The 19373-nt window shown below is 47.0% G+C and overlaps 1 protein-coding gene across 7 annotated transcripts in view; it reads left to right on the forward strand.

Moving 5' to 3' along the window:
- Positions 1-19373, forward strand: part of SIL1 (SIL1 nucleotide exchange factor) — a 90722-nt gene that overhangs the window by 16634 nt on the left and 54715 nt on the right. For 5 of the 7 annotated variants that reach the window (XM_015293620.4, XM_046900493.1, XM_414514.7 and 2 more), the window contains 2 exons: positions 6355-6469; positions 9711-9846. In XM_015293620.4, coding sequence (XP_015149106.2) covers positions 6355-6469; positions 9711-9846 — 251 coding nt within the window. Of the gene's footprint in view, positions 1-6354; positions 6470-7963; positions 8076-9710; positions 9847-19373 lie in introns of those variants that run through there. The other 2 variants (XM_046900494.1, XM_040647078.2) reach the window with 2 other exon arrangements.

Here is a 19373-nt window from a genome sequence, read left to right on the forward strand (position 1 = left end):
TGCTATTTAAGTAACTAATGGGTTTCCAAGAGCACTCCTGGGTAGGCCTGGTTAAGGCTGTCAGTGTTGCAGATGTGTCTGCTGGGATCATCAAGGTGACAGAGCTGAGCGGCAGCTTCCACGGCTTGCTTCAGCGCTCCTCCCTGTCATCCTCTGCATCACCATGTGCTGGGCATCAGTACTGCACACGGTGGTGAGTGTGTCGCACTGGTGCTGTGGTTGCAGACAGAGCAGTGCAGGCTTTATCTGTGGATATGGTATGATAGGAGTAAATATAGCAGTGGGAAGTTATGTGATGTCTTGGATGAAAAATAAGGTAGTGAGGAAGTTTTATGTGTGGTGAGGAAGCTTTGGCTGGGTGCAGCAGGGCAGAGGGATATGGGGGATACTCGTTCCCCAGAATGCAGCCCTGGAGGAGCAGTTCTTACAGAAGGTAAACTGGTGATTTCTCTTGCCTCCTTGGCCGTCCCAGGCACTGCTGGGTCAGGAGGACTGATGCCTTGCAGATCTCTCTGCTCTGAGCCTGGGTGCCTGCAGTGCTGGAGAGATTCTCTCTCCGCTCTCAGTTACATTGGTATAGGGCAGAGCAGTGTTAGGTAGTATTGTAGCTGTTAGAGGGGTTGACAGCTAATGTTAGCTGAAGGCTAAGCCTGCAGGGGCTATTCATATTTATTGTTGTGAATTATTAATAGTGGCTGTAAAGAGTGCATGATGCAACAGTAGCTGCCAGGCTGTGTAAGCACACACTTCTGCTGTGGTTGCCCTTGTCTTCCCTGTACAACTTTGCTGGTGGGACAGCGCAGGATGAAGTGGAGAGCTTCTGTGGGGTGCCTGCAGCAGCCTGGCAGCCATCCCTTCTGGAGCACGGCATGGGACAGAGCTTGGTGGAGCTCTCTGATCCCCTTGGCTGCCCTGCCGTCATCTGTCCAACTCCTACATTCTGCAGACGTGTGCCCAGAGATCTCTGGTGTCCTGGATTGGTTCTGTCCTTGCCAGGTTGCGTGGAGAAGGGAGGTTTCAGCCAAGCGTCTGGGACTTGAGTTTCCCTGCGGGGTCCATCCAGAGAGAAGTTACCCAAGTGACCTCATGGCTGGTTTGGCCTTTTGGACTCAAAGTTTCTCTCCGTGCAGTCATCCAAATTCAGACCTACTGAAGAGCAGGACTTGCTGTCCCAGAGTGATCTGTGCCCGAGCAGCAGAGTCCCTGTTGTTACTTATTTGTGTAAACCTAGAAGCACGGCCTCCCTGCTGCGTGGGCTCTCTGTAGGCTGCAGATATGGCAAGGTGTTCCCACTACCTCTTCCTTGCGTAGGAGTGCTTTCAACACACCACAGTGCAGTCCTGGTAGGAGTAAGTGATGAGTAGCAAGCAAGAAGAATAAATGTTTTAGAACTAGTTTATTAAGTGATATCAATAGGACTATCTGTACCGCGGTTTCATCCTGAAATCTCGCGTGAGGTGAGGTGTTTGCAGACAGGCAGTGCATGCTGTCCTGTTACCGTGTGTGAGGCACTGTGCTGAGGTTGTCCCTCTGGCAGGGGCTGGTGGCTGTCAGAGCGATGGGGCTCCGCGTGGAGCTGGGGACATCAGTGCCTCGTTGGGATGAGAAGATTTTTGACATTTTAACATTGGCTTTATGTAGAAGGAAGCTTCACTCCTGCTTCCTTTTGGAAGTGCTGCTGCTCAGGACCTGTCTGAGGAAGAAGCTCTGGGCATGTTCCAGCAAGGGAGGTTTCGTGCGAATTCCAGCAGCTGTCTTGCAGTGCCAGGGAATGGGGTTTAGTTGCTCCTTGAGGTTCTTGCAACTTCTTGCTCTTTGTCTGGCATCTTTCTATGGAGTCCTCCATGCTGAAACACACTGCAGGTTGCCATTGGCAAGTAGGCATGTTTGGAAGGACAGAGCCTTTTCTCTCTTATAAGAGCCTCTGGGTTTTTAATACAGGCAGATTGATTCCTCATGGCTCACATCTCTGGGTGATATCCAACAAATCCTGTGCTTGATGCCCGAAGCTGTGGTGCAGTGTCCGTGCAGTGTCAGAGGGTGGGGAGCTGAGGTGGAGCTTCAGAGCTGTGACCCGCTAAGTGGATACATGATCACCTGGGCCTGTGTCCAAGACACAGGTGCTTTTAGGCTGCCCTGTCTTAGCCTGGTTACAAGAGAATAAGCATATTTGCAGAACAACCCCACGTGCCTGTTGGGAGGTGAGGGCTGTGCCAGTTGGATTGAATTGAAGGGGGAAGTGCGCTGTGAGAGGACAGCAACGCTCTTTGGATGCCCAACAACAAAGTGACAGCGAACCAAATGCCAAGTCTCAGTGCTTTTGTTGGAGCAGTGAAACTGAACTACAAAAGCATCTATTTCGAAGCAAAGTTTAAATGATTTAAACGTGAGCATTATAAGCAAAATGTGAACAATTCAAACATGAGCATGCTAAACGAAATGCAAACAGTTTAAACATGAGCGTACTGAAGCAGAGGATAAGTACACTTGTCAAATTGACAAGGGATGGTGCTTTTATGATTAATCTCACCCTCTGATGAGCCTTAGTCGAGGATGCTGCCGACCTCTCATATTCTGTCTGACAACATCAGACTTCTCTGCCAGGCAGCACCCCTGGACCAGCTGTAGGAGCTACTCCAAGTTGAGAGCTGCTCTTCCAGGACTGCTGCTCTTGGTTGCCTGGCTGATGTGAGAGCGGCAGCATGTTCCTGAAGGCTGCTGGTCCATGAGTAGCGGGCTGCTGACTGGTGAACAGCTTACCTGTGCCACTGAGGAGGACCTTACCCAGGCCATTCCTGAGCAACTGAGTCAGTCAGCATAACTGTATCACCTGTGAGCAGTCTGTTGATACCTTTAAGGAGCAGTATGCAACAAACCACAGATTTCGTAGTGTGAATTGTTGACTGGCTATGCATGCACCTTCCAGGAGCATCCCTTTGCTCCATGGCAGACCTGAGGAAAGGAGCGTCCTGCCACATGTGCAGCCCTGGCAAAGCATGTGTTATGGTCACTTTGTTTGTCCACAGATGTCTCCTCTCGTTCACGCAGACTGGATTCCAGATAAAACCTTCCTCTTCCTCCTATCTGTGCAGCTGCACAGCTTGTCAGAAGAGGAGGGACTGCTAACCCTGGGCTGTTCCTGAAACATCTCTCTGCTCTTCAGCAAATCAACAGGGTCATTTCATTTGGCACTGCAGCATCTGCTGTCCTGAGCGCATCTCCTCAGCCCAACATCCCAGTTTACACGCTTGTCAACAATTTTCTTAACTGTTTATTACTGGCAGTCAGACTTTGGCTCGAACCTCAGTGCTGGGTGCTTAGAGGCCTTTGTGTCACCAGTTCAGCTGAGGGGTTCCTGCGATGCGCTCCTCAGCGCCTTTCACTTTTTGATCGCTTTCCACACTGCCTTATGCTCAGCAAGAGGAACTTTATGAATAATTTCTGCTTGTAGACACGAAGTGCTGTGGGTCCTTTAGTTATCATCGGCCGTCTCAATGAAGGCTGGCTGCACAGGTACCGAGCCTGAAACTAGTAAATTTTCAGACTGTTTTGCGAGGCTTACAATTCCCATGCTGCACCCTTGATCCCTAGATGAGAACAAGGATTAGCTTATTGTTATTGCTTCCTCTTGGCCATAAAACAGAGCACGGGCTGGGGAGCTCTCAGAGATGTTTGTGTGCTCTTATGAAGCAGCTGATCAGAATTCAGATGAGGCTTTGGATAGATTTATTGAAGTGACACAGTGTGCGCGGTACACGCTTTGAGTTAGGACATGAAAGAGTGGTGCATTCCCAGCAGCAGAAGGCATTAATGAAATATGTTCCTGTTACTGACTTCCTTTGAACTGTCACCTATGACTACAGCAACTGCATTTGCGGGGCTGTGCAGCACTTACTGATGTGCAGCTAGCGAAACGAGTAAAATATCTCTTCTAGCAGAGAACGCAGAGGGGACGTTGGGGTTTCTGCAGCCGCTGGTGCAGGGGGCTTTGCTGGAGCCGTGGGGCACAACTGCTCTGTGCTGCAAAGCTGGTAGTGAGCTGTGGCACGGGCACGCTGCCCGCTGTTACAAGGGGATGCTGCCAGGAGCTGACACTTCTTTGAGGGTGACCCTTTGCCCTTCCCCAGTTACATGTTTTTCAACCACAAGAAGAGGAGGATTGAAAATAACGCCCTGCTCCTTGCCAGGGGAATTGGCAGGGTGGGCATCCTGCAGTGGTGGTAGTACCGATCGACCGCAGCTGTGTGTGGGTGCTGCTGCATCCCAGAACAGTGTCTGTAAATCAGCGCCAGCGCTCTCTGTGCAGGTGGGGTCACAGTTACCATTCCTTCTGCTTTGCCAGCTGCAGGGCTGCGTCCAAAAATGCTTTGTATGTATGTAATATTCCATTTGGAAATTCTCTCACACCGTCTGCTTACGTCTGCCTTATAACGAGATGTGAGCTTGCACGGGCTTCTCTCCAGGAGCTTCAAACCCCCAGGTTTCACATGTTAGCTCCTCCTGCCTACCTGGGACCGAGGCAGACTGCTAATTGTTGTGCAGATGTCGTGTTCCAGGCGAGCATGAGGTTGTAGGCTTTAAAGAGGCTGTGCTGTCACTTGCTACCAGCCTCCTCGGTACACGTGAGCTCTATTTATATGGGAGTGCGCATTTTCTTTCAACCACTGCTTTGTTGGATTTCTTTTTCTTCTTTTCTCTATTTGTTTCCAGACTTGCAGGTGAAATGTTCAGGATACATCTATTTTTCATTATCCCAGCTTTGCCACTTCTTTTTTTTTTTTTTCCCCACTAATATTAAGAGAACAATGTGTTTCCTGTGTGAAAGTCAGCAGTTTCTTCTGATGTGAGCAGAGGGGGAACTTTTAGTCCTGGTCGTTCTGAGTTTGAGGTCCTGAGCGTGGCGTTAGCTGGAAGGGCACATACACCTGCAGAGAGTTTGAGCCCACAAGTACTTCTCTGGGTGTTGGTTGTAGCCATGTTGCATTTGGCAGCATCCTAAGTGACAAGTGTGGATTTTGGCCACAGGTTGACTTTGCCACCTTCCTTCGTGTGATTCTTTGCCTTGTTACAGATGAGGAGACAGTCAAAGAAGGATATTGGGCTACATCTACTCAAAAAGCAATTACACAAGGCCATGGGTGGAGAGGAACATTAAAAAGATAATTCCACTGAGGGCTGTTGAGCTTCCAAGATAGAAGCTGCTGTTCCTTGTCCTTCTCCTTTGACAGGAGCTGGTGTCACATGCACCTGTGGCTCCCCAGCATCCTGGCTTCCTGCATGCAGCAGGCCGGGTGGAGTGGAGCAGGAGCTTCCATGGGCCAAGGGCTCGTGCGGGTAGCAACTCAGGTGTAAACCTTGCTGGCATCAGGGAAAGGTTGGCTAAGGAAAAGGCTGGTGAATTTGGTCCTGACAGCTGTTTAAAGCCGATTTTTGATTTTGTGGAAGTAGAAGGTGGTTGCACAAAGGAGAGAAAAACTATGATGTTATTTGCCATCCTGATGGACAACAGAGGGAGAAAGATATTTAGGACTGCTTGTATGGGAGGAAATTCTTTAAAACCTGGATAGGAGTAGGAGCAGGCTTGATGGAGGGATGAGTAATGAAGGAGTGTTTGAACGGAACTAATCAGTCCCATCTTCTTTCAAAAGACCTCATTTAGTTTAATTTAGCAGCGTGTAAATTTAGAGCCAATCAAAGGAAATACTTCTCCAGCCTGTGTGCTGGCAGCCTGCTCCCCTCCCCGCCCAGCGCGAGGACAGGCGAGCCGAGCTGCATGCTGCTGCCCAGCTTCAGCCTCGTGCTGCGGCTCGCTGTGAGCATGGTTGTACCTTTAATGGATCAATAAGCCTGTAGCTCTGGACTGAGATGGCCGGTGACTGCTTCTGCCCAGAGCCCGTGTGCTTGCTGTGTGGGTGCCCTCTGCGGTGTGAGGAGGGCCAGCCCTGGTGCACAGAGTGGGCAGGGCAGGCAGGGGAAGCCTCCTGCTGCAGGAGCTGCTGAGTAAATCTTGTTCATCTCTGCAAAATGCTGTAAACAAACTGTAGCAGGACCACAACCAAGTTCTGTTTTTCCCTGTAGTCTCTTCATATTTTCCAGGAGACGTGTGAGCCCCTGCAGGGTCAGTACAGAGTACTTTGTCATTACCTGCCATAAACTCCATTAGCAGCAAAGTCTGCACTGTGTGCTTTTGTGTTCCCCTGGATGAGACCTGTGAACTAACAGCTGGATCTGGAGTGTCCTGCCACCTCACACTCCTAAGCCTGTGCTGTGGTGAAAAATATCGTGTGAAGAATGCTGAAACCTATGAAAATTTGTTCTAAAGTATTCTTGGTTTTGTCTTTTTTTGCTTTGCAGGTGGGTGACAATGTCTCACTGGGCTGGTCACCTCTGTACCGTTGCCAAAGTCAGCCTGCTGCTCCTACTGGTTTCTGCAGTGTTTTTCCAGTCAAGCCTAAGCGAGAGAGTTCCCGTAAGTGTCTGGATGCCAGGTTTGCAGGGGGTTGTTCAGCCTCTCTGGTGGGGTCACAGCTCCCTTGGTCATGCTGTAATGTCATGCAGACTCTGACAGCTGTTGGTCAGTCACTGCCTCCCTCCTCAATAGCTGATCAATAACATTTCAGAAGGGCTTCTTTCTTAAGACTGTTTGCCTTGGCCTCAGAAATTCCACTGTAATGCTCAGTCAAAAGGGTTTGCGAAGGGAGCTGTGCTCTTGGGCAGCTCTCATTTGCTAGGTGTCACTTTTTCTATTTGGGGCTGTCACATGTTCCTCCATGCCAAGAGCCAGAGCTAATGATGTGGTCTAGTGGCAAGAGGAGATGGCCTGTTATTCTGCTAGCCGTGCCTCTGCTGAGTCACTACAAGTGAGTCAGGTTTAGAAGAGCACCCTCCTGGGTCCTCATGTCTCACTTGCCTGCATTTTGCTACTTGTGGTATTTTGAAGCTGTGGTTGCGGTGGGTGGAAGCTGTGTGCCCTTTGCACTTGTCCAGGTGTGCAGAATTACCCCCATTCTGCTTCTGAGCCCAGGTGCTCAGCCCTGCCACATGAAATCTGGGAAGTTTCCTGGACGTGCTTGCATGAAGGAGACTCTGCAGCAGTGCAGAGAGGAGTTTTGTTTGTTTGGATGTTTGGTTTTGTCTGTGGGTTTTTATTTAGCTTAATTTATGCTGTGGCTTAAAATTGATTTCTGCAGCAACACCCACATAGGGGATTACTGGCCTCCCATGTCCCTGGATGCTCACTCCTGCCTATGTGTCGCAGCTTGCTGGTCTGTTGGTTGTGTGGGCTGTGCTATTAACTGGAACATATGCGAGGGGCAGATTAAAGTATATGCTCTGCAGGCCTAGGATCCATGTGGAGTCAGGTACCGATGTGATAATTTGTCTTCATTGCAGAGAGGGCAGGGAGGAGGCTGGAGGTGGAGTGTAGTCAGCTCAGCTGTAGGAAAAAGCTGGAGAACAAGTGTTGCAACAGCCACCCAGTGCCACCTGCCTGACTGGGCAGGCAGCCTGATGTGGAAGGTCACGTGTCCCATCAGCTCAGTAGGTAGTTACCTCTGGGATCCCCTTTTCCTGTGCTCCCTCTGCATTGGCTCTGTGGTGGCTGCATCCCTGAGAACAAGCTGCAGGTTGTCTCAGCTGTCCCTGCTGAAGATTCTCAGTTTACTGTAGTGGATTCAGGCTGATCAAAGGAAGGAGGATTTTTTACCTCTAGGGAAATTTCCGTTGGTCTTTAGAAAATGTCTGTCTTCTTACTGTTTTAGTTGTGAAAACAAACCAAAAAGGATTCTGCATAACGATGCACTTTGTCACTCTGCAGAAATGAAGGCTTGTGTGGTGTTGCCTTTTTTCACCACTCTGGAGATGTTAATGACACACAGGGTATTGCAAAGCAATCTGGCGCCAAACTATGACAGTTACATTTAAATGAGCCAAGACACGTCCTTTTACCCATATAGAACATTTAGACCACGGCTCTTCTCTTGAGCAGAGGCTGTAAACATCAGCCATCTCCATTAAGTGTTTCAATGGATACAACAGTCAGAGGCCTGTCAGTAAATTTACAATGGACTGTATGGGTAAGTCCCTCTTGGATAATAATATAGCAGTGCAAATAAGCTAAGTAATAACTACGCTCACTCATTTATTTCAGTCCTGTTGAGTCTGGGCTCAGAAAATGTTAACATTGATTTTCATCAGTAGAATCTGGCTTTTTATGTTTATGATTGTTACTGAGCTTTAACCATTTGTCATAATCTTAGCAATTTCAAGCCTTTAATGCACTGAGCAAAAGCAGGAGTTAAGCTCTGTTTTTCCAGTGTGTTTCTGAAGTTTCAATCCCTTTCAACAGACAAAATAAAAACATTCTATAGATTTGTCAACCATTCTAATGTGTTACCACTATCATGGCTAATTGGATGTGTGCAGCTCAGGCTGCTGTTTCTCTTGCTCAGAAGCACTCTCCTCAACCAGATAATAGATATTTATATGCAGAGCATCCAGATTCTGCCAGTAAACATGCACGCTTTTTTCCAAGGAGTGGAAGGAGTGAAGGCAGAACATGGCCTGAAATTTCCAGTTAACCTCTTAATTGTCTTTTTTTTTTTTCCCCTCCGTGAAATTATTGTAAGGTTTAACATCACAACACTTCATGAAGTGAGCTGGCTGTAACTCTTATTCTAATTGCCAACAATTAGGAATCGTCTTTCCCTATAGGCTGGTTATTTGAAATTATTCTGTGGTGTCATTCTTGGCAATATCAGAAGCAGATAATGCTCCCTGCAATGGAAACAGAGCTATCTGGATGATTAGCCTGGACTGGGTTATCTGTTCCTGTGAAAACCAGAATAGCAAAGCCCAGCTTCCCAAGCACTTAATAGTCTGCAGTGAGATAGTACAAGGCTGCTACTTGCTGTGCACTCTGAATAATTTTGTCCTCTGAGGTTTGTGGTGACTCCCACCAGCTCCCTGGGGAGACCTTCCAGTGAATACTGAGCTTTCCCTTGGGGCAAGGCTTTTTCTTCCTGCTTTTCATCCCCATTTTCCCTTTATACAACACAATGTCCCTCCTGCTAACTCTTCTACCGCACCTCTGTGTCCACGTGCAGCAGTTGCAAGGTGAGTGGTGTGCAGATCACTGCCTCGTTTGAAAGGACTCGTAGGGCACTGGTGTGTGCAAAGAGAAGGATGCATCTTCATCGTGCGGGCCGGTCGGTGTGTTTTCATGTGTCCTATTTTGGAAATAGATGAACTATTTTGGTTGAAATCTTCTCCAAGCCTGAAATAAGTGCATTTAAGGAAAAAAAAAAAAAAAAAGTGCTTGAGGCGTTCCAGTAGTGTGGAAAATTTCAGCTGAAAAAGTTTGACATATTTTTAGGCAAGGGAAAACAGGGTGCCACAATGTTACACAACCCTAATAATAGTCAGGGCTCCTGGCTCCAGCCTTAAGATAGGTGAGGCTCTGCACAAGCTTGTTTTAAGCCTGCAGCCTGCGCTGGAATAGGAAATAAGCTGCGTTGCTTTGTTCAGCACAAATGTCATGCTAGTTATGCGTGTTTAACCTTTAATATACTTTAAATCTAAATTTAACCATGTGGAAAGAATCTCGGATGTCAAAAAAAAATCTGCTGGCGAGGGAAAAATTCAGTATTCTCAGCCGGCACTAAATTACCCAGATGTGATTGCTAATGAGCTGAATCTCTTCTGTCCAAAAGGAATTTGCCCTTACAAAAATAGAAGAGAGCGACATAAAAGATGGCAGCGGGAAAGAGCCAATAGCAGGTGATGATGCTGATCCCGAGGACCTGGAAGTGTTTTACCCGACACATCAGTGGCAAGCTGTCCGTCCAGGTAACGTGCTGATGACTAATTGTGGTGTCCCTCTGAAACCTCATCTGACACCACTGACAGAAGCCTTGCAGAATAACTAAAAATACCTATTTGTTCCCATGACAATGTATTCTTTTGCTACTGTTCAGACAAAGAGGAACAGACCCAGTGACCCAACACAGAGAAAAGCCACCATCACCAAACCGGCTGGCAACAAGAGTGGCTGCTAAAGTGCTTTCAGTTCAACAGAGCAGGTCGAGCGGGCTGCCAGTCACGTTGTAGGTGGTGACGTGTCTCGGTCACTAGCTCCAGAGCCCTTTCTCTCTTTGTGTGCTTGTCAGGACTCAGATTTTATAGCATGTGTTGGCACGCAGTACCTCAGGTCTGCTGCGCTCCAGTGTGGGTTGATGAAATACTGCTCAGTGGCAATCTGATTAAGAATTGTCACTGTAACACTACGCAGCTTCTTAACAATGGGATTTCTGTTCCTTAGCTGAATGAAACACAGCTTTTATTCCTCAAATCTTCACCCATGCATCCCACAAAAAAAATCTCTTCAGTTATTTTGAGTTGGTACCTTTTATTAGACATTTATGGGACAATGTATATGAGAAGGCACCTACCGAGCAGGCTTCACTGTGAAAACCTGTGCTGTGGGCAAGGCTCTGCAGAGGATAACCCCATTTAAACACGTGGAAATGCATGAGCGCGCACACTTTGGTAATTAGGATGATCAGTACGTCTGCCTCTGTGGTTTTGGCCAAGGTGTTTAATCCACTTGTGCACTGGTGTACTCGTGTGTGCACAAGTGTGATGGCTTCGCACCTCAGAAGGGTGGACTAAGTAGTAATTAATTCTTATGAAGTGCTCTGAATTTCTAAGAACTCTATTCAGTGTTCAGTATTATTATTGAAAGAATAAATATGGGATCCATTTATCTTGAAATTTGTGCCAGTTAGAGCAAGATTACTTTTCAAATGCAAGTCTTTCTATAGCAGAAATGTCTAGCAAAAGCCCCTAAATTTCTCAAAGCTGCACTGTACGCTTAGATTTCATTTCTGTACCATTATGTATGGAAGGCGTGTGGTGTCCCTGCTCAGTATGCAGACTGGCAGATCCCTACCACCCTTGCTGAAGCAGAATATGGATATACTTGCAGTTATCATAAATGTCATTGCCGTTTTTGTTCAGGAGTACCTTCTCCACTGCTTGGGTGTTTTGTTCCATTTTATTTTTGTAGAAATTCCACATTAGGTGTGTGCAGTAAAGGACTTATGGAAGCAGAGCACTTGTCAGCATTCAATGTGCTGTAGGGGAAGAATTTCAATTACTGCTGTAAAAAGGCTTAAATGGTGGCCTGCTCGTGACAGATCCTCATTACAGGTGTGTGTGCAGGCTTTGGTCAGAAACAACAGGATAAAAGGAGTCTTCTTTGACGACCTCCTGCCAGCCTACTTTTTGCCTGCTGCAGGTTTGGCTGAAGTGAAATCTTGTGGTGGCTGTGTGGCTGGTGTTATTAGTACATGTGTTCCGTTCGTTCCACAGAGGAGGGATGCAGGTTGGCAGTGTGACCAGTCCAGCAGCTCTACGCCTTCAGTTGTTTCCTGATGTGATTGCTGTGCCCGTAGCTGCGTGCCCTGCTGGCTGCCCTGACTGCTGTGTGCTCAGCACTGCCCAGGGGAGGCTGCAGCCAAACGCTCCAAGTCTGCCGTCCTCTGCCCGCCTCTGGGATGACCTCCTGCTGTCTTCCATTGGTATCCATGTAGCGAACTGTGCCCTTCTCTTCCAGAGGGACAAGATGTCACTCACAGTCTGGATCTTCAATTTTAAATAGTAAAAAGGACATCAGAGTCCCGTTGCCCCTGTCACGTTCCTGTTTCATCTCATTCCTGTTCTGAGCTCAGTGCAAGGTTTTTATGCTCCTGTCCAGTCCCACAGTTGCTCAAATTTTATACGTGTATTGCCGGTTTTATTCTGCTGATTTTCTTGTTCCTGGTTGCTAATTGCGTCAAACCACATTTCCACCGAGACTGCAGCAGTGTCATCAACCTGTAACCTGTCAAATCTCTCCACAAAATTCAATTGTTATTGTATATGTAATGCTGCTTTGTACAGTTGTTCCCTCGCTGCCTTAAATGTGAGCTGGGTTTTGATCAAGTTCTACCTCATGCTTTGTGCACGCTTCAAGCTGCTGGAGGTAGCTGGATGCAAACACAGAGAGACAGTTACCCGAAGAGCTCTGCCTCCTGCAATCGGGAAGCAGGGAGATCAGCTGTCTCCTCTGCCAGCCGGCCGGGCAGCTGACAAGCTGCGCAAGGTTGGTGGAACTTCACCAAGTCCTTTAACACATTTGTTAGGCATTGCTTCTTTTGCACATGGTACTAAATAATACAGCAGGCACTGCTGGGCTAGACACAAAGGATACGTGCACCTTCAAATGTCTCCCGGCTCCTCCACGTGTTTTTTTGGTATCACCTAAGGAAATGATGGAGATGTCTGCAGGACTTCTCTCTCTGTTCTTGGTTCGCATCTGCCAGAATTTGCAGGCTGCTTGGGTTTTAATGAGTGGGATTGCAGTGTTCTGGGAACGAATGTTCACACCGGTGATTGCATCATTTCCCATCTCGAGTTCCACCACAGAGGCAGACTTTTATTTTTGTAATGCTTCTTGTAATTTTTCTTTTCTGTTCTAACTGGACTTTTACCAGATAATAGTACCTTTATGAGTTCAAAGCTCTCTGGAGAAGCCTAGCAGAAGTGACCTGCTTTTGTTTCTTATGTTGAGCTCTTCCAAGTGCATGAAGGTGAGTCTGTCAGCGTGCAGGGAGCATCCTATTGCTTTGCGAGGCAGTCTTTGTTGATTGGTGGAACCAAAACCTGATCCTTAGTCTTTGGGATATCAGAGATGACTGGAAGCATTTGTTAAAGAAATAGGGACCACTTCTTGTGTTTATGTGGGTGGCCATGATGATGAGTCTACCCTTGAAATTATTATAGTCATGGCTGTTCTGCTCTTCTGTGTCAAACTAATCCATTTTTTGGGCTCTTGTATGTAAATGCGTTTGTATACCGTGTTTCCATGTGGCCACAACACAATGTCCTAAAGCACATTAACACTTCATATACAAAGCATTACCTGTTTTTCTCGTTTGGGCACCTTGTTTCCCTTTTTTTTGTTAAAGAGCTGTTCCTTCTGATGATGGTTGAAAATTGGGTTGCTCTGATTATCTAATCACATCACCAACCAGCAGTTTTTCCACTTGACATTAGCATCAGAAGTTGCTCCTCAGGGAAGGCATTGCTGCAAAAAAAAAAAAAAAAATATATATATATATATATATATATAATGGCAAACTCTGTAAAGAATCACTTTATTAGATACCCTAAATGCCAGGAAACCTAATGTGCCACTTTGAGTGGCCGTGCTGGTTTATACCAAAGGCTTGTCCTGTCCAGCATCTTTTCTTGGCCATGGCAAGTGGAAGTGCCTGGGGCAGAGCAAGGGCAGTGGATGTGTGTAGTGCTGTGCCCCATGCTTCCAGAAGCTGCCCCTGGCTCCAGGACTGTGTGGAGCAGAGCAGAGGTCCTTCTGGGCTGGTTTCAGTGGTTTGCTGTTTTTCTCTTTCCTTCTTGCATTCACTACCCCTCAGGTTTTTATTCTTAGCCAACCTTTTTCTTTGGCTGTTTCTCTCTGCTGAGATTCTAGACAGCTGTGTAATTCTGTGAAGAAGCAGAAAAGGCAACTATTTAATAGGAAAGAAGAAGGATTAATTTCCTTTGCCATAGTGGTGACCAGCGAGGTGGGGAGCCTTGGTCCCATGGTGCAGCCGCAGATGGGCTCTGTCCAGCTCACTGACAGCAGCACTTCTGTCCCCAGCATGGCAGGAGCTAGCTGGCAGCTTTCTGGCCTGTCAGTTTAAAGCTCTGAATTAATGCGTCCAGTCTCCAAATCCAGATGGATCAAATGGGAGTCTCGTCTGCCCAAAATATGAAAACATGTACAGCCTACCTTGTATGCTTTCCATTTGAGAGGAACCAGCAATGGGACTCGGGAAGCCTTCCTTTGGTCCGGAGTAACAGCAAAATCTCGTGCTAGTGGCTGACATGCAGCAGCACTGGACCTCTGTCAGGTTTGGAAGACGAGTGTTTGTATCTACACTGATGGAGCATATGCTGCAGGAGCTGGGCTGGCCTCGGACCTTCAGCTGTTGTTAAACTTCTGACTCGCAGAGCTCCGTGCTGCTACCTGCCGTTACTCTGTGGCATCTGTACTGTGCAGAGTCATTTTCCTAAGTGCCTAATTATATTGCAGTTAAAAAATAAGAAGCCATGACTGCTGCTGTTGATCAAACTGCAAGAGAGAAGTTGATGTGAGCATGCTGTTGTTGCTGCTTCTGTGAAGATGAAACCATCTTAAGTTCAGCGGGGAGCTGATGATACATCACTTAGCATTTAAATATCAGCGGCTGCAGCTTCCAAAGGTCCTTGGGCTGCTTTCTCTGTCAGTAGCTACCTTTGCTGCTCATATTTGTCCCAGGTCTTCCTGTGTGTCATTTGCTGCACAAACAAAGTTTTATGCATACAGAAACATGGTTCTCAAAGAAAACATTCACACTGGGGAGGTAAGTTCAGAAGTTGCTTTGAAAGACTTGCTGAGATGCTGTTAGAAAAAGGAAGACTCAGGATGGGGAATAACTCAGTCCAGCTTTGTTGCTAGTCTTTCTTTCAAAAGATCTCAGCATCCAAACGAGCCAGCACTACTGGAAGCTGGGCAGAGCTTATTAAAGGGGAGGAGAAGGTGATGACAGGAGCAGCTTTATGCACGCAGAGCTGCTGAGTGCCCTGTCAGTATCTGTCACTCTCCTCCCCGTCCAAAGGGACCCCTCTGGCTCAGGAGTCCTGTGTCAGACCTCCCCACAGCCTGGCTGGGTGACAGGAGGCGGTGTCTGGCTGGGTATCATGCTTGTACTGCTCACCAGGCTGCCTGACTCCTGCTAATTGCTTTGCTGAATTAATGAATCTGTCCAAATATTTGGCTTAGGTCTGGGTCACCCCAGTCTCAGGCCGGTGTGGGCAGGTCTCTGAAGTGTCTGTGTCAGCCCTGGTGAGAGAGAGCTGTGGAAGAGTCAGTAAGCTGCAGGGGTACGCCTGTTTTAGCAAAGCTTGACATGTGTAGACCTCATTTTTACTGGCTGAAATGCTTCTTCCCCAGTTCTTTAACATAAACAAAAATCAACGTTTAGGACTGATGTGGAAAAGGGAAAAAATCTCAACTGTAGAGTTGTTACCATCTGCTCTGGCCAGCAGCAGGCATTGCTGCAGGCTGATTACAGCCAGTAGGAAAGACAAGGCATTCCTGAGTGCAACTGCAAAGATTCAGAGCCTGGAGTTAGAGTTCTGACCACTAGCAGCTCCCTCTGCCTTTTCATCCATCTCACCTCTTGCTCTTGACATATCATGATGGTGTCAGGTTCAGAGAAATGAATTGGGAGCCCATTTTTTTTTTCCCCAAGTGCAGATAAAAGTTTTACAGTTTCTTCAGCACAGCCAATAGTTCAGATACTGGACAGAGTTGAAAACAGTGTGTACTGATGTGTTTTCACATGAGACAAGCTGGTGACTCCCACTGTCTGCTTGTGTGAGCCCATATTCCCCCCAGTGTGTTAGTGGTAAGTTTGGAGCAGTCACAGTGTGAGTGATGGAGGTGTTGTAGGGTCAAGTGGCTTTTCTTGTGCAACGATAGGAAGCTGGGCTGCATTTTTGTTCCAAATGTTTTCAGAGTTGGCTTTGATGATACTCTGGCTGGCGTTATAAACATAGCATTAGTTAAAGGAGTGAGTTTATCAGCTGTGTGGTAGTGGATGTAGGCAGGAAGAATCATTCACATGGTTATATTTGCATTGTTTGGTGGGGATCTCCTCCCAGGCAGGAGATCTCTCATTCCTCTCATCTTTTTTTCATCCAAGCCAGGGATGCTGTGAACCTGTGAGCTACAGAGATGCTTCAGCGTGTGCTGGGAGGATGAGAAATGTCTTAGTCTAGTTGTAATGTGCAAGCATGCTGTATTTTCTGTAATAACGTTAATAACCTTCCTGTGGCTGTTTAGAAGGATGAACCTCATTAAAGAAGAGGTATTTAATAACAGACCTATTTTTATCTCTGTCTTTATCTAACAGCCTGCCTATTTATTTCAAGCTTGTAACAGTGCTTTGGAAGAAAAATGTTTTCCCTTCTGGAGAACATGTTGAGAGTGTGTCCAGCCTTGGTAATCCTGTATTTCCCATCTGAGCGTCTTCCCTCTTCTGTGACCAGAATGATCATTCCTGAACCCCTTTCCGAAGACACAGATGTGGTTTGGGGCCCAGCTGTGTGTTTGACAAGTTCACATTATCTTTTTCATAATTAGGAAAAAAGTACTTTTTGTATGATCCTGCTCTGATCATTCCTTCCTGCATGAGCACAAAGACCTCACTGGTATTTACATGAAGCTGATTTGAAGTGGTGAGCACAAAGATGTCTGCTGGGTGTGCAGCACACAGCGAAGTGGTTCCTGCTGAGCGCAGTCACCCTGCTCCTGCACAGTTCCTGGCTCCAGTTGGTGCTCATACTCAGATGTGGCTGCAGCCATTCTTTTTAACATTTCCACACATTTATATGTATGTCACAGGAGCAGCAGATGCTCTTTTTCCTCAAACCCTTCCCTGAGTCAGGTGCTCTGCCTCCTCCATTGCTGCTTGAAAGCACCTTCCTCTTCCGAGGGGAAGTCTAAATATCCATCATGCTGTCATTGCCAACACATTTAGCAATGTGTTTTCTTTGCTCTCTGCCCTCTCTTCATTTCAGAATCTGCAATGAATTTGTCTGGGGTATAAATTAAAAAGGATATTCAATGTTTCTTGAGGTCTAGAAGCTTGTTTTGCATTTGTTCTTCCTTGGATGCACGCTGAAACAAATGTCTGCTTTACTGAAGCAGCTTCCTTTAGCATCTCAAGGAAGATTTGGAGTTGAAAATGTATGTGTGTGTTTTCCAGCTCTGCTCTACCAGCATAAGCTCAGGAAAGAAATGTAATCTCCCTGGGTCTGTTTTGACATTTTGTAGAGCTAATTCCCATTTATTGCAAGAACTCTCATAAAACTAAATTCAAGTTTAATTTTTTATTACGTATTTACATTTTGGAAGGAGCAAGTGTGGTGGTGTTGGAAATTGTAATTAGGGATAGCATCTCTGATTCAGAGTACCTTCCTTCAATTCAGAGATGCTTTTTTCTCTGTCCTGATTTTCTGCCTACTCCTTCAGACTGCAGGAAGTTTCGCTTGGGTCATTCACTTGCAACAGGATGTTATCTGAATACTGAATTAATGTATGCAGTCTGTCACTTGGTATTTCTTCTGTTCTTCTGCTGGAGATCTCCCAGGGTTGTAAAGACCGTGGAAGCAGCAATGGCAGTAACAGGAATGTGCCTATGATCCTGCAAAGTAAAGGAAAAAAACATTAGGCTGCGTGTCGGTGCCATCACTGCAGGGTGTGAATAAATAGATCCAACCAACAATTTACATTCTAACCCCAGACCAGGTTTTATTTTTAGAATTTGTCACACAGCCCACGTGAAACCTTTCTATTTCTGTCTGGTGGTATTTCCAAAAGTGCCTGTTAAATTATCTTCAAGACCACATTTTAAGATGCATTTACCTTTTGATATAATCTGCTTTGCTTATTTGTAACAAAGCCCACCTGTTCTCCATCCATTATATGATCACTTAATGTGCTAGCTGGGTGCCTGCTAATTACGATCGCCTCACTGTTCTGCCGTTGCTGAAATGCAGAAATGATCAGAAATTTGATATCTTCAGTAATGAGAGCTGTAATAAGGTGGTGAGTTCTGAAAGGCTGGTCTTTCCAGGCTGTGATATGAAGGCAGGAGGGGCGGCTGGTGAGGGGCTGCCCTTCTGAGGATGGAGAAGTGGGCTGTAAGGAATCTCTGCCCTGAGGAGAGTAACCCCCTGCTCCAGTGCATGTTGGTGGCCAAGCAGCTGGAATGCAGCTTGACAGCAAGAGACCTGGGGCTCTGGAGGGCATGAGGTTGAATGTGAGCCAGCAAAGTGTCCTTGAGGCAAAGGTAGCCAATAGGCTCCTGAGCTGTGTGAGGAACTGCTCTGCGGATCGGGGAGGTGAGCCCAGTCCTCCTGCCAGCAGTGCCCAGGGACAGAAGAAGAAGTGGAAAGAAACAGAAGATATTATGCTAAAATATGGGAAGAACTGTTTTACTGTGGGGTGATTGAATGCTGGAGCAGGTTGTCTGCAGAGCTCATGTATTCTCCATCCTTAGGGATGCTCAAAACTCAACTGGATGCAGTTCTGGGCAGCCTAGTTGATGTGTCCCTGCTTGAACAGGGTTAGGGCTGGGCAATCTTGCAGCCTCCACCAGCATGTGACTCTGTAGCACAGTACACTTCCTACCACAGAAGATCTCATTGTGGGCTTCACAGAGAGCTGCAAATCCTGGTGGTGATGCTGGTTGTTCCTTCCTGAAACATGGGCTGAAACCCGCATGGAACATGGGAGGAGTTGCTGAGACCCCTCTGAGGTGGGGGGACAGCAGAAAGTGATGGCTGAGACAACACTGGGGAGGCGTGGATGTGAGAGGGGCTGGAGCCAACTGCCAGAATCATCGGATGAAGGTGCTCCATGGGATCAGAGTCTGTGCTGGAAGTTGAGGCAAGAGGCTTTTCGCTTTTCTCATCCTAAGCCCTGTTTTATCATCTTCCTACCTACTTTGTTCTCCTCAACTACTCTTTTCCAAAACTTTGGCTTGCATTCTGGAGTGGAAAGAGCCTGTCCTGCAACGTGAGCAGAGCGAGGCTGCAGCCGGAGGACAGCTCTTACCTCACCCTGCCTGTGGAATGCCTGTGTTTGCTGGCAGGAAGGGAGGAGGAAAAGCCGAGGCTCTTCCAAGTCCAGCTGTGTTGGTGAGAGGTGTTAATACAACTGCTCTGCAGGGAGCCAGCGTGTACACTCCCCTTTGTTTGCTACAACACAAGTCCTCAGGTTAGGTCAGACACTGTCTGTTTTCACTGTTCAGTCTCTTCTATACTTGATAGACTGTATAGTGTGGTTTTGTGGGTGTTTGTTTTCTTTTTAACTGGAATTGGACTAGAGATGGTTTACCTGATTTCTTTTGGCTGCTCTGCAGTACAGGTGATGCAGACAGCAGCTGGATGATAGCATCTTTTTTTCTCAAGCATCCATCCATAACCCAAGGCACTGCCATGTACAGCCTGAGTGCAGAGGTGATTTTTCTTTCAGACTACACAACACTACACAAACAGATAAAACAAGACTCTCTGTGAAGACCACATTGAGGACATTGTGTTCAAGGTCTAAAAGCTGGATGTGAAGTCACTGAGAGGCACATCTCAGAGGCAGTGGAGCTGAAGACCCTCACACAAAGCTGAAGGTGCCTCCCTACAACAGCTGCTGTTCTCTGCATCGGTGCTGCCTGTGAAGGAGGGAGAAAAGGGCACTTCTGCTGCATCGTGGTTAGCACAGT

The sequence above is a fragment of the Gallus gallus genome, chromosome 13 (assembly GCF_016699485.2).
Source record: "Gallus gallus isolate bGalGal1 chromosome 13, bGalGal1.mat.broiler.GRCg7b, whole genome shotgun sequence".
Taxonomy (NCBI): Eukaryota; Metazoa; Chordata; class Aves; order Galliformes; family Phasianidae; genus Gallus; species Gallus gallus.